Here is a 23847-nt window from a genome sequence, read left to right on the forward strand (position 1 = left end):
TCCTGGAGTGAGTTACTCTCAGTCTCACCTACTGAAGATGCCCCACTCTGTATACATATTTAAGCAAAGACTTAAACTGAGGCACCCTCTTCTACTGTGCAAGTACCCCAACCACCAAGATATTAGCTATTCTGGGACAGGCTACTCACTCTCTCCTGTTCTGCTTTGTATAACTACTTAACTATCCATTGGGCCAGAGAACACAAGAGAATAAAGCTCTCACCTGGGAGGTAGGAGATGTGAATTTAAATCTCTCCTCTGAATCAGGCAGAGAGAAGATTTGAATCCACACCTCTTAGCACCAGGTGAATCCCTTAATCACCAAGTTATAGCCTCTCTCTCTCTGACTCAGTTATAATCAATATAGAGAGTGGAACAACTTCAGCAGAAGAGTTTGTGAGTAGTATAGCTCAGTGGTTAGACAGCTCACCTGGGCTAGGGAAGCACTGAGTTCAAGTGTTGCTCCAAAGTGGGGATTTAAACCTGCATCTCCCAGCTAAGTGCCCTAATCACTGGCTAAAGGTGACACAAGTATAGTTTTCTGAGACTGGCCCTGAAAAAAATGTTTCTCAGATGAAACTAACTGGGTCAAATTCATGAATCATTTTGGGTCAATCAGAACTGCATTTTTTCATTGAATAAACTACTAGTCTGAAAAATTTCACCCAGCTCCAGTTGCAATTGTCCTGTGCATTCATTCTGTGAATGTTATTCCATGGATAAACTGCAGATCACTTTCTTCAGGGCTGCTAATCCAGTACCTCACTCAAACACTCCATTTGTTTTTTAAAAGTGAAGACCTCCACTAATTGATCCCTGGCCTAAAATGCCTACCAGCTTTAAAAGTTCCAACTGACAATGATGGGAATCAGTTGATTGTTTCCATCAGCTTACTGATTATTTACAAATGAGAGAATGCTGGTTGTCATTCTGGCTTACACACTAAGCCCCAAAATTAATAAGTATATTTGAATCAGTTTATCTGTGGTAGATAAAAAGATAAATACAAAAGATGGAGTGTTGATTGACAGAGAGAGACAAAGAGAGATAAAGAGATGGACAGTCAGCAATTTTAGGAAAACTGATTCCCATTCACCCTCCCTTACACTCTCTCTCTCTCTATATATATATATATATAGATCCTTTCTTCTCAAATAAATTATTAGACAAATTTTTTGTATAAACAAATCCCAAAGAGAAAACAAAGCCCTCAATTGTACAGATGATATTTCGTTTGATCCAGCCACCTTTCCATAATCCTTGACCCCTAAAATACTCAATGAAATCCACATCCATCGTAAATTCAGAAGTGCTGATCAGAAATAGCAGAAGAATGTATTTAAATACAGGGATTTAAGCACAAATTTTCTTCTCCAGCATTTTACAGACATGAACTTATATGGTTCTGGAATTTTGGGGATTTGTGGTTGTCTGGGTATATTCAAAGTTAGCGCCTTTTAAATATCTGTATACAGAAATACCAGGCTATCATAGAACACTTTCTCCTGTTGTTTTTCTTTACTGATTCCAAAACCCCAAAATATATTGTTTGCTTTGAAAGACTAAGAATTGCACTGCTTACAGAGCTACAAGAAATGAAAAAAAAAAACCCAAACAAAGACAACTGGGAAAGAATCTAATAGTCACTGAATTTGTAGGAAACTAGGGACAAATTCTGCCCTCAGAGGGGCACAGACAGCTCCCACTGATTTCACTGGGAGCCAAATACGTGCAGTCAATGGTAAATTTAGGCCTCTGCTTGATTTTTAAAAAGCTACATGAAAGTTAGCCAACAACACTTGAGTAACTACACTGAAATTGTGGTTAGTGGGCTTTTAACCTTAACTGAACTATAGAAATTTGGGAACTTTCTGAGGAATAAAATGTTTTTCAGTCTTTTATTGCATTAGAAAAAGTAAGTGCTTCACTGGGAGTTGTGGATGCTTAGCCTTTCTGAAAATCAGGCCATTTATTTAGATGCTGATTTATGGACATAGGAGCCTAAATTTAGACATCACTTTTAAAAATTCTGGCCATTATCTTCACCATTTTCCTCATCTTTGCCCCTCTGCATCACCATTCCTGGTTGCAAGCCTATGATTTAGGGAGGGGCTAGAACGGATTGGGCCTAGGATGGGAGATGGGAAGAGGACCTGACCTGTAAACATTTAATTGAATGTCTCTGGCTTACAGGTCTCTGCTTCCTTCCTACCCACAGCCTCAGGCTTCCTCACCCCTCCTGTCTAGTCCCTTCTAAACCTTTCCATTGAACACCTCCTTTTCCCAGCCTCATTTAAGAACTTGTCTCTGCTTCTTTTTCTGACTCCTTGGCTTCCATGAACTCATAGAATCCCTGCTTCCTGCTCAGTGAGAGGGGAAGGAGCAAAATGAGGCTGGGACGTAGACTCAGGGACTGGGGAAAAAGCAGAGAGGGGATGATATGGCTCCCCATATAAGAAGTGGGTGAAGGGGCCAGAAAGTGGGATCAGGGAGAAGTGGAGAAATTGGGCAGTGGAATGAGGATGGGCTGCAGGGAAAATTGGTTAGCTGGAGTAAGACAAGTGTGTATTATGTCCCCACTATTGTTTGACTTTGCCATGAGGACAATAATCACAGAAGGCAACTGAGGAATTTTATGGACAAATGATAGAATACAATTGGATGACCTCATTTTGGCTGAACACATTGTCCTGCCTCAGTTCAACACATTACTTAATAGAAGAAAAGACACAGCTTTTAGCAGAAACAGCAAAGCAAGTTGGTTTGTTCATCCACAAGGGGAAGATAAAATATATGGCTATCAATGTCCCCCAAATACATTTGAATGGACAAAGAAACACTAGAAGTAGTAAGTACTTTAATCTTTCTAGGGAGTGAGTTGTGCAATGATGATGACACCACACTTGATGTCAAGTAACAAATATCAAAAGCAGCAAACAATTTTCATACAACTGGAAAAGATTTGGAGAAGTTGCATGATTGGCACTGACAGAAAATGACACATTTTTAACACTAGCATCATGTCAGTCCTCATTTATGGAGCAGAGTCATGGAAATCTACAACAGAAACTGATAAGATCAACTCATTCATGCCTATGGACGATATTCAGAGTCCATTGGAAAGAGTTTCTTACAATATCAGAGAGTCTAAGTAGAGTAAACCAATCTAAAGCATCAAACATGGTAAGACAATGATGGTGATCGCCATATTTAGGACACATTTTAAGTATGCCGCCACCATGACTTCCATGGGAAGTGATATTATGGACATTATCTGGACAGAGAAAAAGGGGGCAATCTAGAGAAACGTTAAGCAGAACAACAGAGAAAGTAGTATAGCCATCAACATGATACTCAAAAAGTCTGAACAGACCAGCAAAAGACCTAAATAAAAGGCAGAAACTGGTGGATGCCCTGTGCATCAGAGGGTGCGGGAAGATAAAGAATTTTGTCTGCAAAATAGTTTGTGCTCAAAGTAGTTTAACTTCTCCAGCGTATTAGAGAGCAAACTATTGGGATAGGTACAGGCACAGAGCAAGAGTGTTTTGCAGCAGTTTATATACTGGGTCACATTTGCAGCAGGGATGTGGGGGAAGTGAAGCACCTCAGAGGGCACAATGCTTCCCGAGTCTCCTTGAGGAACAGGGGTAAAGTGGTTGCTGTAATATTACTTGGGACAGAACAACATGCATTCCCTTCATTGCTATCCAGCTCTATTGTCTGGTATAGGTTGAGGAGAGACCCTCTTACCCCTGTCTGCGGCAGTCTTGTACCCAAGAGCAGTGACCTAGAGAATATGCAGGTTCAGGAGAGAATGATAAGCCTGTGATTTTATTTTTGCATTTTCATCTGATGTGAGCAATAATGGCCTTGGCACATAACATCTCCTCAGGATCAGTGATCAGCTGGGGTTAATGTCCCCTCAACTATATGTCAGGCCATCAGCTCCTCTGATCATTAATCCATAGGAAATTCCCTATGCCTTGGTCACCTAATCAAGGAAATCATTATAAGATGAGAATCATGAGTTTAAGAGAAGAGAGGATGCAATATAACTTGTAACTTCTTGAAATAGAAGTTCAGACTAGGAAATTATTATAAGAATGGGTCATTTACTAAAATATCCTTCACTGATCTGATGTTACACAGCTTTCTCTATCTTCTTATGTTCATGACCTGCAACTGAAGTCCTAAAAGCTAGAATAGCTGCTTACATGGATATATAAACTTCTAAGAACATGGTCTTTAAATAAAATGGAAGTGTTGCATTTATGTAACATTTTGGGGTAAGCAAATGATTTAAGTCCGGTAATAATTTTAAATTATAACAAAATTATCTTAATATTAGCAAAGTAGCCAAAAAATCCATAAATAAGCTTACAATAAAACTGGGGTTCATTTATCTTATCGTATTTAAAAAGCCATCATGCAAGAAATAAAATTTTGATACCTATTACTATCTTTGCATTTTGCCAGTGATTTTATTTGACATATATGTGACAATATTATACCTCAGCACACTGCTGGTAACATTTATTTAATTTGCATAATCATGAGGTTTACTTTGAAGGGGTACTTGGGATGAAATGTTTTCTTTTCAGAATAAAAAATTCTCAACACATCTAATACCTAATCTGAACAGCAAAAGCATGATATCTGCTTTTTTGAAAAAAAAAGTGTTTTGGTTTTTTTTTGCACTTCTGGACTAAAAATAGTTCCTAGTAATTTTTCAAGCTAAGTGCTCTATAAACTTTAATCTGTATTACAATACAGACATCTTTTGAAGCTTATCATGTATTTGATTTGCACACCAAAGGCTAGAGAAGGAAAAAAATCCCAGAGCAAGCAAATTCAAAACCAAAAGCAAGTCTGTCATATTACATGTTCGACTTTCTTGCGTGCTTTCACTTCTCCCCATGCTAATTTAGCCTAAAGAATAAATAAGAACTGTTAAAACAAAAGACATTATCTAGTTGCATTAGGTACAGTCATACTGATAGGAATAATATCATAAAGCAATATTCAGGTTAAATCTGTTAATCTTTGTTCCTCATTTCTTCAAGAGAGAGAATACCTTATCTAGTTGGATGATACTAGTTACTGATTGCAATATTTAATATATGTTCCATTATTTTGTTGATGATTTGGTTCTTGTATGGAAAAAAGTAAGTACAGTCCCTGCCCCAGAGAGCTTACAATCTACAACAGACAAAAGACTGGGGACAAGGGTTCAGTAAATTTAGGCCAACTAATCAAATAGTAATGTTATTGCTGTCTAGTAAAGATACTGAAATAAAAATAGCTTAATTAATTATGAAATCAATCATCTGTGTTATATCATGCAAATATTCAGCTACAGCTTGCTAGAGAAATTCTGTATATGTTTTAGCATACTGCTATTTGTTGTTTTAATATGTGTAACTTACATTATAATGGTAAAACATTTCTTAACTCCCTCTTCCAATTGTTGGAACCCCCCTATCTCAATTGTTAGGGGGAAAAATACTGGTCCCTGCAAAGCCAATTACAAAGAGCTGCTTACTTGAATGTTGATTTGTTTGTCATGCAGCACTCTCTGCAGCTCCAGAAGGCTTCCCTTTAAAGTTCTGAGCTTTACAGCCAACAGCTCTGCCTCATCCTTTGTGTGCGCCTTTCCTTCCATGAGCAGGTTCTCATTGTGCACGGAGAGCTCTGACAAGGCCACCACTTTCTGTTCTATTTCCACCAGCATGTTCTGCAGCAGCAAAAACAAAGAGGCAAATCCATACATTTTCCAGCATCCACCAAGCTTCCTGGCAAGGAGACCCGTGGCCTACCTCATCTTCTTCCAAACTAAAGATTTTCCTTGTTTTACTCTCCAGTCCCCTCCAGAGTCCTCAGAAATATGCTTGCAACCTTTTGCATGTCTCGTCTTTTTATTTTTGGTTGTAAATTTTAAAAGAAGTTCATTGAAAAGTTGGCTTATTGGAAACAGAAAATGTGCTGCAAAGGAGACACCCTTTTTTGCATTTAAACGGCAACTGTGGCTAAGATGCCTAGTGGCTACTCCATTCTTTTTGTGCTGGACAGTGACACCACTGCATAAGGACAATAAATAGATCACACACAGCTATGGCTACTCCTTTCCTCTTCATTGACTATACAACAAGAAATAAGTCATTCTCTCTGCCTTCCCACCCTCCTTCCCCCACAGTGCTGTGTCTGTATTGATAAGCTTCTCTTCTCACTGTTTGCCCTTTCTGATTGGTGCTTGAATGGCCCTGAGATCCCCTGTTTAATCCTCTTTAGTCTAGAGAGCGATTTATAGTGACAAATCTGTGGCTTACGTGTTTTCATAATCTATTTTCCTGATATGCAGCTCACTATTTATATATTAAATAGATAATGAGGCACATTTTGCTACTTCCAAATTAAAAGATGATAGATTTTTACTCAGATTTAGTTTGATAAAGGTGCGTTTCCATTTTCCACAGCACCTGTCAAGTACTCTAGAGCAGAGATTCTCAAACTGGGGGTCGTGAGGGTATTACATGGGGGGTCATGAGCTGTCATTCTCCACCCCAAACCCCGCTTTGTCTCCAGCATTTATAATGGTGTTAAATATATAAAAAGTGTTTTTAATTTATAAGGGGGAGTCGCACTCAGAGGCTTCCTATGTGAACGAGGTCACCAGTACAAAAGTTTGAGAACCACTGCTCTAGCAGCTTTGTCCTCTGAAGGAATGTGTGCTGTAAAAGATGGGCAGGACTTGAAAAAATGAAAACATTTGTTAAATTTGTTACACAAAGGATTGTCTTGTGAATTTTGAAACACAGGCAATTTAAAGTACCATTACTTGAAGAGCAGTACTAATTTTTCCACACTAGATTAGCTATTGCCTTTTCACTAATCCATTTCCTATAGTTTACATACAAATGATACATCATTCCACCATTTTATTTTAACTTCAAAGTGTTGGTCTACAGATAGCAACACATTTCCCAAGAATGAACAGTGAAAGATCATGGCAGGATTGGGCAGACTGAAAATCCAACTACTGAAGAGGTCTTAAAGACTGGAAATATGGTTTGATTCTAATGTCTATTACATCAATTTTCAACCAGTGTAACACCACTAACTTCAACAGAGTTACTCATGATTCACCCCAGGGTAGTTGAGCTCTGTATCAGTGCATAAAGGAAGACTAACCAATCAGGGACCAGACCAGGGCTCAGATTTTCAGTACTCTAGCATTACCCCAAAAGAGTATGTGGCATTCACCAGTCCTTTTGGGGGAAATCATATTAAAACATTATTTTAAAAAAAAAAAGAGTTTGCTTCTCCATTTATGCACATCAAGGATTACCCTGAGCATCTGCAGAGAGAGGTACTAATTACCTGAAAAAAAACTACCTCTACATTACAGGACCTGGGTGGTTCTTAGGCTATGTAATTATTGTTAAATCTGAGCACCACATCTGGCTGTGTGAATTTTAATCCAACCTAGGGAAGAAATCTGAAGTGAAAAAAGCAGGCATGATGTTCCAATCTACCTCTATCAAACTGGAATTTTTATTTCGGGAAAATATAATCTGAATACAGTAGAATATTCAGAAGTGTCACGACCAGCATGCTGGCAGTCTGACCTAGTGGTCAGAGCAAGAGTTGGGAGCCAAGCATAATCAGATGCCAGGAGGTCAGAGACTGAGACAGATCAGAAGGCAGCCTGAGAGTTAGGTGCCAGGAGGGATGCAGGGTCAGGTTACCAAGAAATTACTGACAATAGGAGCAGGTACTGCAGGAGAAGGAGTCCTAAACAGGGAAACACAGTTGTGCAAACTGCCCCCGTGCTCTGTTTAAGTACAAGCAGGGAACCAATCAAGACCCCCAGAGCTCTGCCAATCATAGCCCAGCACTTGAGTCCTCTGTTGGAGTTCAGATTCTAGTTGTGCAACTGTTAGCAGATCACTGGATGGCAGGTTAGAGCTTATTGGGGCTTACAAGCCCTATGGACCAGGGTTTGAGACCTCTGATCCCTAAGAAAAAGGCACCAAAACTACTTCTTAAAAAGAAAATAAACTACCCAAACAAATGCACACTTGGAGGGGAGGGTTCTTAGGGGTGGAAAAGTAGGTGGGAAGCAGCGTGAAACACTAAAATGGGGGACATGGGGCTGGGAGAGTAGGGGCATCTATCTGCCCCCCTTCCTCTGTGCACCACAGTCTGAGGGCCCTCAGCCCATCTACAAGCACGTGACACCCCCAATAGGAGCCAGGCTCTGGAGGGGGCTTGCCTATCTGGGGGTCTGAGCCCTGCTTGCTGTCCCTCATGTGTGTGCCCAGAGCTGGGGCTCCCTGAGCATCTCTGGTGGTATGACCCATCCTTCTCGTCCCCAACATGAGCCAGGTTCTGGAGGAGCTTGGTTTTCTGGGAGGGTTGGGCCCCTCTCCCTACCTTTTAATATGTAAACTGGGATCTGTGAGGTCTCTGCCTCCCTGCTGGAGTCTAACTGTCTGAGCCCTGCTGCACTGAGTCTGTGCTAGGATCTGGGGCACTTGCCCATCTAGGGGAGGGTTGACCTTCCATTCTTACCCCATCATGTAAGCCAGGTTCTTGATTTTCTGCAGGTGTCTGAGCCCCTTTCCCTCTGCCACCCCGCATGTGAGCTGGGATTTGGGGTGCCTTGTCCCTCTAAGGGGATCTGAGCCCATCTCTCTACTGTCCCCCGACTCTGTGAACCAGGGTCTGGGGAGGCCCTGCCCCTCTGGTTTGGGAGCATGCTCCAAGAACACAGTGCTGAGTCTGGGGTGGGGAGCTGAGAATGGATATGCCTGACATGTATCAGAGAGTCTCCAGCACGGTGGAAGTGAGATGGAACACCGACTGACATGAATGGAGTAATTCATAAGTCTCAAAGCTCTTGTTTCAGGCTGTATTCATCTCCATTTCTCTTTCACTTGAGAACATCCCACTGAGATCAATGGGCAATGTCAGACCCCTAAGCCTGCTCTATTGCTAACGGATGTGTAGAGCCCCTCCCCAGAGTTAAGATTAAGGCCAGCTTTTGATTTCAAGGATGACTCTTCTAAATGCTCTAAAATCTATGTGCGTATACAGATTGTCTTGAAAATTGTTATGCCTCATGAGAGTGTAGGGTAGGATTAGTGATCCAAATGTGGGCTTGTTTGAGCAAAGAGTTCCTGAGATACAGCCCCCAGAAAAAACAACAACATTTCATTAAGTTTAGAGATTCTTGCAACTTTGAGGTTTGAAACCCACCCTTGGCTGAAATCTGAGAAAGAGCTGTAAACATCTGTAAAAATCTGCTTCTGTCAAGTGCTGATATGGGTTCATTTACTTTAAAAAAAAAAAAAAGAACTGTCATCTGTGTACAGTGGAATATTCAAAAGACGCTGAAACTATTTTTGAAAAGAAAATAAATTACACATGCATTCAAATGCTTACTGAGAGGGAAGTGGTGATTGGGCTAGGAATGTGGGGGAAATGGGTGATAGGTCAGGGCCTAAGATGAGTGGTAAGTAGGTAGCAATTAGGGGAAGAAGATGAAAGGGGCTGGAGAATGTGAGAGGTAGCAGAAGATGATGCTGTTGTCAGTCCTCTCAGAACCAGCTATGCTGAATTCTCCCCTTCTGGGGATGTGCTGAGATCTGGGGGAGTCCTAACCCCCTGCGGGGGTCTGAGCACTCTCCCTGCCCACTGTGTGTTCTGGGAGACCCTGCTCCTCTTGGAGATGGAATTTCAGGTGGGGGAATAAAGTTAACATGAATTTAAACACCTGAAATCGAGAAAGTGAATAGTTAATAATATACACGTTACCCCAGTTTGGGGGCTGGCCCATGTGTGGGGGAGGGGCGGACTAGAACATAGATAGGTTGAGATTTCTTGGAACAGCCTTGTTAGCAACTACACATTGCAAACATTTCAAACCACGACCATCATCCCCATTCCACTGTACCAAACCAACAGGAGGGGGGAGGAGCACTGAGGAATTACACAGCAGCCATGTGGCCTAGTGGAAAGACCACTGAACTGAGACTATTGCTAGCTCTGTGACTGGCCTGCTGGGTGACGTTGGGCAAGCCACTTCACCTCTGTCTCTCAGCTGTAAAATGGGGATAATGATATAAAGCTCATTGAGATCTACTGATGAAACACACTGTATGAAGGCTAGGTCTTTTGAGTATTATCTAGCCACAGTAGAATATCAACTGCAAACTTAGGTGAAAACCACAACTGCCTAAATGATCACTACCTCCTACCAACAAACATTTCTCTGTTTAAAAAACTAGGAAATTAAATGGCAAAAAAGACTACATTAATGCAGAGTTAAGGCTGCCCAGTGATAGCTTGTGTCCTTCCAGAACATCGAGTTCAGCACAACTCAAACTTTTGAAAACCAGGACATACCAAGTTCAGGTAAACACCTATCCAACTTCAACTCTGCCCTCTTTGAGCGATGCCTCACAACTCCCATAACACACACACTCCCACTCTGACTTTTCACTGTGAAGGACAGGCTCTATCTGCACCATGCTCAAACACTGAGCCTACTTGTCTGACACAATACTACACTTGTAAAATTTAACTGCCACTTCCTATCCTTATATAACCACTTCACACTTGCACACAGGATACCACCTAAACCTGTACTTTCCCCCTCCCATCATTACCTCCACAGACAGTTCTCATATCTCAAGACATTGCAAGATGACCCCAGTGCCCTGCTACTGTCACCACCTCCACAATTCTGTATTGCAGAGATGCAGACCTCAAGGTACTCATGCACCTCTTTCCTTTGATGCCTCACATGGGGGGACTCAGATCCAGATCTCCTCATATCACAATCACAGCTTTTCCAAGCTACACCAACTTATTCTTCCACCATGCAGAACAAGCTACATCTAACACAGCAAATGCAGCTGGAGTGTATGCCGATAATTCCCAGGGGCTATTGCCATCTTGAAAGGGGGTAGATTTAAGGTCGCTGGCTTTACCTAAACTCAGTATTTTCTGGTTTTCAGAAGTTTGAGTTTTGCTGAACTCAATGTTCTAAAAGGGCACAAGCTATCACTGGGCATCCTTAACTTTCTCAACAAAAGTTTTAAATATTAAGGTTCCATTTTTTGTTGGAAGGTTATAATCCCAAGGATCTCAGTAACCAGAATATAACAGTTTGTTAACATTATGTTTAAATATTGTGCCTTTTAAAACATGTTTTGACTGTGCTTGATCCCTCTTTTTGTAGGTATGTGGGTGGAAAAAGCTTCCTAGACATCCCCTCCCTCCCCGCAGGTCCCACTGTCCATAATTTACCTTCTCTTCTACCCCAGCTGGCAACACTTGGAGTGGCTGGAAAAGAGACAGTATCTCAGACAGCCACAGGATGTTTGGCTTTATCAGCTTAGTCTCCCAAAATCTATTGCCCCTTCAAGGAGTTTACCTCCTACCCCTCTTCCTGGGGCATACTGCTTTGCTGACAGCCAGGGCACCTCTGGGAATAGTTTTTCCCACAGCTGACTCCTCCTCAGTTACCCTCAGTCTCTTGGAGGAGGAGTCTTCTTACTGTTCACCATGCCTTACCGTGGTAAATTTCCCCTTTTAAGCTCCTCCTGTTCTGGGCTGAACAAGCCCTGCAGGTGCGCCTTGCTAGTGCAGCACAGGCCCAGAAGAGCTCCTTAGCCTCCTCCCGGAGGGTGTGTCCCTTCACATGGTAACAAAGAATAGGCCTGATTCTACTTTTCTAATTCCACAGTGATGTCACTGAAGTCAATGGAACTATTCATGGAACAAGGTATTACTCAGTGTAATAGTAGAAGAACTGAACCATCATTATTGTTTTACCTGACAGTCAACCAGTTGAGCCTCCATGTCCATGGGTTCCTCAGAAGTAATCAAAGTGGTGTCCAAAGAGGCTCTAGTATTGAGTAGCCAATGGTCAAGCTCATCAGCTTCACAGCGATATCTCTGCAGGGCTTGCTCTTGTCGCTGTTCTTCTAGCTGCTCATTGAGTTTTTCCTAGTGGTACAATGTGGGCTGTTATTTGGGGGGGTCTTTCTTTAGAAATACCATATAAAGCAGATGAGAGGTACCTTAAATGGCAATATAGTAGGATGTGAGAAAGGCCGTTGCAGCCAGAATGTAGAACCGAGTTTGAACCAATAACTTCTATATGCAGAATGTACAATAAAATTACCATACTATTCCATCATTAAGAGTATTGTCTTTTTTAAAAGACTACTGATACATTGTATGTTTCTATCTCTCTCTCTCTTTCACACACAAGTTCTCCAGCCATCATCTGTCCATTTTTGCATAGCAACTGGAAAATCTTATAATAATGCTTCCACCTACAAAAACAGTTCTTTAACACCTGGAATTCTCTATTATAAAAGGAGCCAGATTCTCAGCTGGTATAAATCGGTGTACTTCCACTGAAGTCACTGGAGCTACGCTGCTATACACTAGCTGAAGATATGGCCCAACATTTCCATGACACACACTGAGTTCATACTTCCTCTTTATAAGTATGATCCAAAGCCAACTGAAGTGAATGGGAATCTTTCCATTGAATTAATTGGGCTATTAATCAGGTCCTATTGGGGGTAGGCAAATACTAGACACAGCATATGTTAAGGTTCTGGGTAGTTTTCTAGATGTTTATCTTGTTCATTTTATCTTAAAGAAGATAAATTACACCGCAGGACTTTTGAAAGAATTCTGCAGTTGGTTAAGTATCTCAGCCAGCAAATACTGAATTTAACACTATTCAAGTTCTAGTTTACTTGTTAGTTACTTCCACATGTGGAGTAACATGCACATCCCACACTCATGGCAGTACAATCTGTATATCACACCGCTCTAAAAATATTTCTATATTTATATTCCTCACGGATGTAGGCAGAGCTTGCTTTCTGTACAATAATAAGAAAAAATAGCAGAAGGCAAGAGCAATAATACCCTACATTGGCTAAGCCTGTGAAATATTACACAGTATCATATTGATGTTCTTCAGTAGGTACAAACAGGACTGGAAATAATGACTGGATTAATACCGCGGGATAAATTTGCTCTGTTACTCTATAAAAAATCAATATTCTAGTATAACAGAGCAGCATTTGGCCTTGCATTTATGTAAAATCAGTCATAAGCACTTGCCTCTTTGTATTTATTTGCTATGATCTCCTAAATGCAATCAAGCAAACATATAGCCCAGTGCTACAAAATGCAAGCTATACAGAGGGAGGTCCTCATTCTTGTTCCAGGACCTTTATGGCACATAAAAGGGTCCTAAGAGCCCTGGTTCTGGCTGAGAGGATTCTCCCAGTTCAGGCACTATGGAGAGTCCAAAGGCTGCCTCCTAAGGACTCTTTTTCAAGTCCTGGGGGCACAGGAGGTGTGCCGGGGGTGCAACTGCAGCACTCAGCACTACTCCTCACAGGGCAGCCCTAGGAACTGCCATAATTTAGACAGGGTCCCTGGGCGAAATTATGCTGGGGGTTCCAGAGTAGACCAGGATTAGGAAGCCATGTTAGCCTTCTCTCCCCTCCCGCTGGGCTGTGAGTTCTGTGCTCTGCCTCTTAGGGTATGTCTGTGCGGCAATCTGAGGTGTGACTGCTGCATGGGTAGATGTACCCACACTAGCATGGCTAAAAATAGCAGCGACGATGCAGCTAAAATGAGCTAGCAATGTGAGTATCTAGGGTCCTGGGCATGCTTGTATAGCCCACGCTTAAGTCCGTGCCACTGCATCTACATTGCTATTTTTAGCCATGCTGGTTCACATAAAGCTTGTCCGAGTATTTCTTTTGTGAGTGCGCTGCAATCACACCTTTGATTGTGGTATAAACATATCAAATGACACAGCACAACACAGAACAGAACCAAACCTTCAGTATTTAAAGTAATCTTATATGAAAGACTGTAGCCAGACGCATAATGTGATTGCATTCTCTTACCTGCAAAACTCTGCAACATTTCTGAATGTAAGCAGTTAGTGAAAAATTAAAAATGCTTTCAAGTAATTCTGTTAAAGTCAGTAGTCAGAAAAATGAAAGGGCCCATCTTCCTGCTAACTGAAAAAAGCTAATTGAAAAACTCAACATAAATAGAACAGCGTATGCATGCTATCTCTTTCAAACTGTTTTGTTCCTCAGTTTTCACTCCATCCCTTAACTTCCAGCTTGGTTAGTAAAGTCCTTGTCCTTAAAACATTCTAGTATCACCTTAGATCAGAGGTGGGCAAACTACGGCCGACCGTCCTGCCTGCCCCCCGAGTTCCTGGCCCAGGAGGCTCACCTCCAGCCCCTTCCCGCTGTTCCCCCTCGCCCACAGCCTCAGCTCACTCGCTCCACCGCTGGCGCAATGCTCTGGGCGTGGGGTTGAGAGCTCCTGGGGCAGCGCAACCACAGAGCTGGCCTGACTCAGTCTCTGTGCTGCATGGTGGCGGCGGCGGCGAAAGCAGCGTGGCTCGGCTCCAGCTGGGTGGCGCGGCTGTAGTGTCGCCAGCCACCGGTGCTCCAGGCAGCACCGTAAGGGGGCAGGGAGCAGGGGGGGTTAGATAGAGGGCAGGGGAGTTCGGGGTGGTGATCGGGGGCGGGGGTGTGGATAGTGGTTGGGGGGGGAACAGGGGAGTTGAATAGGGCAGGGATCCTGGGGGGCGGGCAGTCAGAAAGGAGGGGAGACTGAATGACGGTGGCAAGGGGCAGTCAGGGGACAGGGAGAAGGGGTGGCTGGATGGGGCAGGGGTCCCGGGGGGGCTGTCAGGAATGAGAGGAGGGGTTGGATGGGGTGGCAGGGGTCCGGGGGCAGTCAGGGGACAGGGAGCTGGGGGGGGGTGTGGATAGGGCAGGGGTCCAGAGGGGGCAGATAGGAGGTGGGGGCAAAGCCATGACCCCCTCCCCTAACTGGCCCTCCATACAATTTACAAAACCCAGTGCGGCCCTCAGGCCAAAAAGTTTGCCCGCCCCTGCCTTAGATAATACTATCTCAGCATGCGCAGCATTTACTTTATTTTACTTCTCCTGGGGTAAGTATAATATCTAGGGAACACTGCACATACTGAAGTAATGTTATCTAAGGCTAATTAAAAAAAATTATGCTTGACCACTGAACGGGGTGTTTTGATGCTCTTATTCCCTGAGATTACGGACTGAATTGCTAAAAAAAATTAAACAAGGTTTGAGGAGCATTTCCTTGGTGGAAGGGAAAGTGAGAAGAAAGCAAAACTGGGGTGGGTCCAGTATTCATTTAACTGAGAGTATTTAAAGGTGATTGGCTAATAATTCCTTAAAATGTGGTTCTACTCTGAACAGTGACTAAGAATGTCACCTTATTACATAATAGTTCTGCTTCCTGTTGGTATTCAAAGTCATACCTGCTTATGTAAAGATAAAAATTACAGTTTACTGCTTCCAACTACAGAGTTACATTCCTCCCCGTTAACATGTACAACTCCTTTAAAGATCCCATGAAGACAATAGGGATGGGTATGTGTAGCCAAGGGCCAGGCTTTTAAAGCCTGAATAATTTTTACTACTGGTGGTGATATGTGAGCTGGAAACAACATTGTTTGCCATCGATATCCTAGAGTGATATTTCAGGGCTGCCAGCTCTCAACTGGAAGTCACTGAGGAACAATACATTTGCAACCTTATATTGCAATTTTTTCAGAGTAACTTGAAGTGTGAGGAGTCACAGGAGAGGATGTTCATGGAAATTCTGCTCGGTCAATGGGGAGTTTTTCTAAAAATGAGAGAAGAGAAATTGGCTGATACTGAAGTTAATACACAGAGGAGGCAGAAGGGACAGAAGGAATAAAGTTGGTCCTTTGATTAGCAGGTACAGGAGGAGGATTGCCTGAGAGTAGAAGTATCTTTGTGTGTTGCTTTGGCTAATGGGAGGGAAACAGAAATATTTAGTACTGTGATTATGGTGAGAACCAGGCTGGCCCTTTGGTTAACAGGATGATTGGGCAAGTTTCTCAATGTGAAAGAATGAAAAACTGAAATCAGACTGAAGCTGAACTAAAGTTTGTGGAGAATTACCTAAAATAGAAGGGAAGGAGGAACAGAGGATCAATCAGGATAAAAGCTGGGTGGTCAGGGGGTAATAGGAAAGTAAAAACAATTATCAACATGACAAAAACCCAGAGGAGAGTACAGTAGCACAAGGTCTCTCACGTGTAGCATTTTACATATACTGAAGTACACATTGTGATATCAGCAGAGTGGAATGTTGCAGCAACTGAAGTCTTTGGAAGAAAAAAGTCCTTGTCTATTTAAATATGCTAAAAGCAGTTTTCAGAATCAGAAATGTGGGGAAAAAACAAAAAATCCTTTCAAAGTTCTCTTGTACCTCTAGCAGTTGTCGTTTTCCTGAAGCTTTCATTCTAATAGTGGCCATTCTCTCTGCCAGGACCGTGAGCGTGGACTGCAAAGCCAACTGATCAGCAGCATCTGTGTCCAGTGATTCCGACAGCAATTCCTCTGCTAACGATGTTTGAAGCTCACTGATTTCATCTTGTAACATCAGAATCTCATCCATCAAAGCCTATTCAAAGTAGAAGCAGTCAGACAAATTGGTTCATTTCTTATTGGAAAAAAATGTAAAGAAACACATACTGGTATAAGAAACTAAAATGGAAGTGGTCTAAGTGAGTGCAAATGTGTTAACACAGAACTCACTGCAATGCAGTTTATCATATTTTATTCTTCAAGATCAGGGGGCTAGAAAGATTGGAGCTTTAATTTCTATGCTTATTTGGGGATCATTACATCTCCTAATTTAAACGTGGATTTCAGATATATAATTATTAGCAATCTGTAGGAAATTTTATAAGCGAGCTTGAGCTCCACAGCAAACATTTAAGGCTGTACAAGAGGTTGTCTATAGCAGACAGAAAAGACAATATTATTTTAAATATGGCTGTGACATGGGTCCAACTAGAAAATTCAATTAACCTAAAATTATAGCGGGTTTTAGTTTTAAGGAGGAACTGAAAACATCCACCCGGATACATAAACATTCAGAAGATGCCTCTATGCTGCATAGGGACGTCCTTCTACCATTCCCATTTTAGAACCCACCTTCCAGGCAAATCAGTAGGGGATGGCCCCTTGCCAGCCCCTCTGCATGGATGCTTCAGATCCAGAAGAGTTTGTTTGGCTCAAACTACAAAGAACCAAATTCTGTGTTCCTTAATTGCACAACGCTCCCACTGAAGGGAAAGGTGGCTCTTCAGACAGCTTGATACTAACTCATGGATTGTTTTGGAGATCAGGACCAGGGCTTGCACTGAATCCAGTATTTGACTGGAGTCCCTGAAGTACCTGGAGCACTCAGCTACAGTAGCTGCCAAGAAGGCAGGTTGCCACATTCTGAACTAGTATTTTGTTGAGTCTAGTTTTAATTTTCTGAAGTGTGCCGTTTGAATACTGTTCACTAACAGGAATACTGGAAGGGTTTTCCATTACAATGGGAGTTCAATTTTCTATTATGTTATTTTTGTCAGAGCATGGCTAGAAAACATATGCAGCCCAGAAGACTGTCTGGGTCCAGATTTTTGCAACCTTTCTGCATCCACATCTGCATGTGCAGTTTTGTTCCCACAATTATTTGGGGGTGCAAATTATATAATTTATATATCTAACAATTTGATAAACAGTCCCAGTCAGAGGCATGTCTAAATAGCAAACTGCATGTCAATTACTTTGTGAGCACAAAAAGGGAGGGTGGATTAAGTGTGGGCAGAAAATTAGGCCCATCATTTTTCTCCTTGGGATAGATAATTTTGAAAGGCTAAACCGAACCCATTTTTAAATACGATGACTAGCTGGCTGGGATACTGCATCTTCCTCCTTCCCACATGAAGGGGTGGGACAAATGCTTCCTCTCTGGCATCATCTACCCTCCCACCCTATGGACTTCGCTCACTTGTGAGTGCAAATATCTCCAGGTGGCACAGGCCATCCAGATTTCTGTGCCATGGAAATTTTCCAGATTTTAATTTGAAGCTTTAAGCAGCTGAGTATGAACCCTGATAAAATGAGTCAAAAATGAAAATACTGGTATAGCCCATTGCTCTGACAGTAAAGTTGTATATGCTAAGGGAAAAATCCTACTCTGAGATCTACATGGGAGATTTCAACTCTATTATTTTGCTTCTCTTGTGCTCTTATCACTTGTGTCAAGGTTAGAAACAGCAAAGAATCCTGTGGCACCTTATAGACTAACAGACGTTTTGCAGCATGAGCTTTCGTGGGTGAATACCCACTTCTTCGGATGCAAGGTTAGAAACGTGCATGTTGTGTGGCTATCAGAACAAAATGGTTATTATACAGTCTTATTATTTCAGAGCCTCATTTCCTAAGATAACCATCATCTGTGCTGATAACAAGCCAAAGATCAGAATAAAACTGATTAAAATGCACCCAAACTAGTTATAGTCTTCTCTTCCCTTAACTGGCAAATTTAAACATTGTGAACGGCCAAATGCTGTGCTGACTGACACACTGTGTTTTGCTGAAAATGATGGTCTAAACCCTCTCTTTTTTTTTTGAGTCACTTCGTAAATCTTTTCCCATCTCCATAACAGTGGGGAGTTCAAGTGGAGGAGCAGTCTGCAGGGAGCTCTTTCCTAAATAGAAAAATTACATTTTAAACAATGTTTCAATCAGCCTGCATGTTTTTGTGAAGCATTCCGTGAGCAATGATACAGCCATTTAATTCAACAAAAGCTGTAGCTAGTTAGCTTTACCTGATGTGCAGCCATCTGGCTCTCTGGGCTCTTGCCAGGTTCCAAACTTTCATTCAGCTTCACCTCAATGGTCTCCATTTTTGTGGATATGGACTGGAGTGAGTCTTGGTATTTCTGCTGGCGTTCAAGAGCTTCATAGAGGGTGCGCTGCTTTTCACTTATCTAAAGAAGAAAGCAAGCTGTAAGCAGATATTCTGTCTCCTGAAGTAAGTTTTTGCTCATTCCTCTCTTCTCCCTCCTACATCCATGGTTTCCATGGGACACTAAGCCAAGAGCTTGGTCTGCAATACCAGTTTTTAAGAATATAAATTATATAGCAAAACAGTCATACTAAGGATGTTTAGTCACAGTTGGCCAAATTCTAGTTTCTATGCCTAACCCCCCTTATTTTAATAAAAGGGTGAAAACTAAGCACATTTCTCCTGCCACATTCTGGGCTGTATGTACACAAACATGCCATGTGCATAAATTGCTACAGGCATGGTTCCACATTCCACATAATAGCTACTCTGTCTCTAGCAAGCATTCGAATTAATACCACATAAGTGAACCTCTGAGGAAAAGTGTATAGGATGGGTTATGTTTGTACATTGCTGGATAACTGGGCTTTGCTGCTGTGCATAAATGTGTCAGGTTGATCCAGTACTTCTCAGGATATGCCTACATTGCAATCAGAGGTGTGACTGCAGCTTGGGTAGGCAAACTCGCACTAGCTTTAATCCAGCTGGCGCTGCTAAACATAGTAGTGAAGACATGGCAGTGTGGGCTTTCGTGTGAGCTGTACAAACCTGCCAGGAACCCTGGGTGTGTACTCATGTTCCTCACGAGTGCCAAGGTCCATGGCACTGTGTCCTCACTTCTGTATTTAGCTGCACTAGCTAGATCAAAGCTAGCCTGCGTATGCCTACATGAGCTACCTTCATACCTCTGAATGTAGTGTAGACATATCCTCAGAAACAGGATCCCTGAACTTTCTCTGCCCTCCCATACAGGATGCATGGATTTTTGTGCAGGGTTATTTCAATTCATAGCTGGAATAAAGTCCTTGTGGGCTTAGAACAGACAAAGAATTTTTTTCCCTTATCATGCTTAGAATGTCACTTTGGATGGTACACGCCCATCTTTACTCAAGCCTCCTTTGGAACTGTATAACTGTATACCTTCAGTCACAGAACTACCAAAGACGAATTTGGGCATTAATGACAATTGGTGTGTTTCTAGAGGGAGCTATCATCATTTATGATTTACTCATATTTTCTGGCTTACAAATGGCCTTATTTTGCACAAGTCTTTCAAAAAGTAGGGCTTAAATAAGTAGGGAAAATGGCAGACTATCGACCGACTGCAAGTAATGTATACACACACCTCCTCCTTCCCTCCCCCGCCCCCCCCCAGAACAGTGCAAGTAAGTAGGGAAAATGCCAGAATGTCCAGCAAAAATAGGGATAATATTGAACCTGGCTTTGGCACAGTTAATTGAATCGGAGCCTCCACAAATCTCTCCTCAAAACTCACCTTTGCCATGCTGCCTACAAGACACTTGAAAATGGGCTGACCGCTAGTATGCTGAGACCACTGGCCATCATACCAAGCACAATCATATGTTCCCCATCTGTTTGCTGTGTTCACCCATTGTCTCTCAGACTCAGAGTGTCAATTCTTTGAGGTAGGGGCTATCTTTGCATTACAAGCATGTGCACGGCTTAGCACAAAGGGGCCCCAATTCCTCATTGGGGCATCTACATGCTACAAATAAATAACAATAAGCCACAATTGAGGTGATGGAGAGAATAGGGCTTCCCCACATCCACTCCCTGCTAAGCTCTAGAGTGCAGACACTCAGCTACAGGGTTCCCTCCAAGGTTCAGCATCTACTGTTCAGACACTTATTTCCACACCACTAGTGAATCAGAAGTACCTATGCAAATTATGCCCTTGTGTGTTCTCGGATAGTCCATCACCCTCATTCACTCTGGCAACAGCCTGCCTTCATTGTATATATGCAGCCTGGTATAATACCATGTGGGACTGGCAGTTCTTGTTGCCATGTGAATGCCAGCATTTAGACCAAAAAGTGTTGAGAATTATTATGTAGAGCTGCGCCTCTGAGGTAAATTAGTTGTTTGCATTTTATTCCTATGAAACAGACATACCACAGTTCAGTTTTGATACCTCTACATTCAAGGACTTACCACATTCTTCAGTGTTTCCCAAGAACGCTGCAAATCATCCAGTTTGGCACTGGCAGCTGACTCTAAGCCTGGCTCATAGAACTCCGGAGTGGATGATGTGCTGGGCTGAATCTTGGCCGCTTCTGTCTGCAACTGTTCAGCAGATAAGGCTTGGTAATAAGCAATGTCCTACGAGCATCAAGCACAACATTGCACTTTCAAAACAAAAAATATACCACCTTGCTGTAATTATATTCCCTTAACAGCTACTCTAAGGTATAAATCTATTGACAGCCAAGACCATGGTTTATCTTATTTTTTCTTTTTTTAATAAACAAACATACAAACATTAAAATGTGGTGCACGGCAAAACTACTGATATGGTTTGGAGCTCTAACGTAGTGGAGAAGGGAGCACTTGGCAGAGAACATGATGTGTTTTTTGCCTTACTGTCTTTGAGCTAAAGGCCAGGAGGGCAACTCAGGTCTGAACAGTGGGGGAAAGGTCAGGGCTGGAGAGCTAGAATTGAGAGTCAAATGTGGGGAGATGACAGTCAAAGCTATGAGAGTGGATGAGATCACTCAGGAATAAAGGGTAGAAGTGGCAAAGAACATAGCACCAGGGGACTGTGACTCCAAGAGGGAAGGAGAGGAGGAGTCACCAAGGGAGACACTGAAAGAGTGGTTAGAGAGATAGGAAAAGAATCAGTCAAACAAGCAGACTCCTCCATATTGTGTGAGCACATCCTTTCCTAAACTTTGGGAAGCTGAGGCTCCACTGGGGAAAATGAAACCAATCACACCTACCCTGCAATGTATTGTTAAATGTCAACCCACTTTGATTGTAACAATTTGCCCTCCCGCCCCAGGTATGCAGCACACTTTGGGAAATACTGTGCTAGTGCAACTAAAGCAGACAGTGTAACTGGCTGTGAATGTCAGTTAAAATGATAGGTTAGTGTCTGAGCTGAAAGGTACAAAAAGAATAGACAGCAAAGAATCCTGTGGCACCTTATAGACTAACAGACGTTTTGCAGCATGAGCTTTCGTGGGTGAATACCCACTTCTTCGGATGCAAGACTCATGCTGCAAAACGTCTGTTAGTCTATAAGGTGCCACAGGATTCTTTGCTGCTTCTACAGAACCAGACTAACACGGCTACCCCTCTGATAAAGAATAGACATACATTGAGCTGAAGTAGGAGAAATAAAAGTGATGCTTTTAAAATATCCTTCAGTTTTTATAACCTAGGAGGTCACTAATAACACAGGTAAAGAGTCCCTTTGAACTAGAAGTGGTCAAAACCTGTGTTCCCTAACCAGCCAAAATTCCCACTCAATTCAGTGGGAGTTTTGATTGAATTTGGAATAAAGGGCTACAGGATATAGTCCATGACTTTTAACCTGGTGTCTCCCATAAAACAGTTAAAGATTGATTTTGATCTCATTTTTTATACACCAGTTCAACAATTACTGATTACTTTACTGGTATCACCTTCGGTAGAGTTACTCCTGATTTACATCTGTATAACCTGAACCAGGGTTCAGGTCCATTATTTCACATCATATCTTTTTCTAATGGTTTGGACCCAGTCCTTCAGAGAGCTCCACACTGATAGACTCCTGTACTCATGTGGAGCCCCACCTGAATTCAACGGGACTGCATTCAGGCACAAAGATCTGCCCCTGCAGAGCTCCGTGTGGGATCAAAGTCTTAGATTTCAAAGGAGTAGCTTACTAAATAAGCTTGAGAAATCATTTAAAAAATAAATATGGGACCATGCTGTGTCCTCTATTTGTAATCATTTGGGGAATTCAGTTGAATTCAGTGGGGAATTCTGCTTAAATATAGAGGAAACATAACCATGTAATATGTCTTTTTAATTGTGTAATATTTATTGGTAATAATTGTTAAGTGATAACATTTGTTTCTTATTTTTGAACATTTAATGTATAGTAATAAGTGTGAAAATAGTATAGAAGAGTATGAATTTAGAAATAAGGGCCTGAAATTATGTGTTGTATCTCATGGAGGCAACAGCTCTTTGTTGCCAAAGGACATTTCTATTTATTTGTACACACATATGAGTTAGATATATTCCATTTTTGAAAATACAGTTTAAGATCACAGAATATTGTAGAAGAGTTTAAAATGTTTTCCTTCTTTTCCTCATAAGAATTTGGAATATCTTTTGATCAGTTAGGAATGAATATATTGCTGGCTCACAAGTTACAAAGCTCAAGCCGAAACTTGGCATGCAAGATTTTCACATGGGAACAATTTATTTTTTAATCTAAAACAAATGGTTTAGTCCTTTCTTGAATAGCTGATGAGCAAATAAAGAGATAAGTAAAAATGGACATTTGTGGTTTCCTACGTTTAAACTGGTTTTATTATTTCTTTAAAATTGAACATATCTCAATTCTTGGCTCATTATATAACAAACGGCTGTGGGAAGTTTGAAAATACAAACAACTCAATTGTTTCATTTGGTAAACAGCAGCCTTTCTACAACTTTCTAACATAAATGTGGCCTGCTTCAGTGGTAGTTCCAATGATGTAACTAAAAGTAATGGCTATCAATCTACATGGTCTGTGTCTGGAAGTGTGGAGGGGCTTAGTGTGGGGGGAGAAGATTCTGTGTGTGGTAATCTGGCTGCAGACGGCTCCATGGGGGGTCCGGGAGCAGGGAGAACGGGACTCTGTAGGGGGTTCTCGCCGGCCCTTCTCCTCAATGCCTCCCTGGCTTATCCTGCTGCTTATCCTGACGTACACCCCCCACGGCTGCTGAGGAGGGGCACATTAATCAATTGTTCTGTAGGGAAAGTAAAATCTGCCAGGAGCATTAATTCTGTGATGCGCAGTGGCGCAGAATTCCCCGAGGGGTACCAGATATGTGTCTCTGAAACATTCTAGTAAACAT

At 42.0% G+C, this 23847-nt stretch overlaps 1 protein-coding gene across 1 annotated transcript in view; it reads right to left on the reverse strand.

Annotated features, from left to right (window-relative positions):
• Positions 1 to 23847, reverse strand: part of SYNE1 (spectrin repeat containing nuclear envelope protein 1) — a 468360-nt gene that overhangs the window by 116664 nt on the left and 327849 nt on the right. Inside the window, exons 92-96 of the mRNA XM_045009096.1 lie at positions 20947 to 21114; positions 18755 to 18916; positions 16354 to 16548; positions 11842 to 12015; positions 5543 to 5734 (exon numbers count right to left, since the gene is read on the reverse strand). Of these exons, the coding sequence (XP_044865031.1) occupies positions 5543 to 5734; positions 11842 to 12015; positions 16354 to 16548; positions 18755 to 18916; positions 20947 to 21114 (891 nt within the window). The remainder of the gene's footprint in view (positions 1 to 5542; positions 5735 to 11841; positions 12016 to 16353; positions 16549 to 18754; positions 18917 to 20946; positions 21115 to 23847) is intronic.

Source organism: Mauremys mutica, chromosome 3, assembly GCF_020497125.1.
Source record: "Mauremys mutica isolate MM-2020 ecotype Southern chromosome 3, ASM2049712v1, whole genome shotgun sequence".
Taxonomy (NCBI): domain Eukaryota; kingdom Metazoa; phylum Chordata; order Testudines; family Geoemydidae; genus Mauremys; species Mauremys mutica.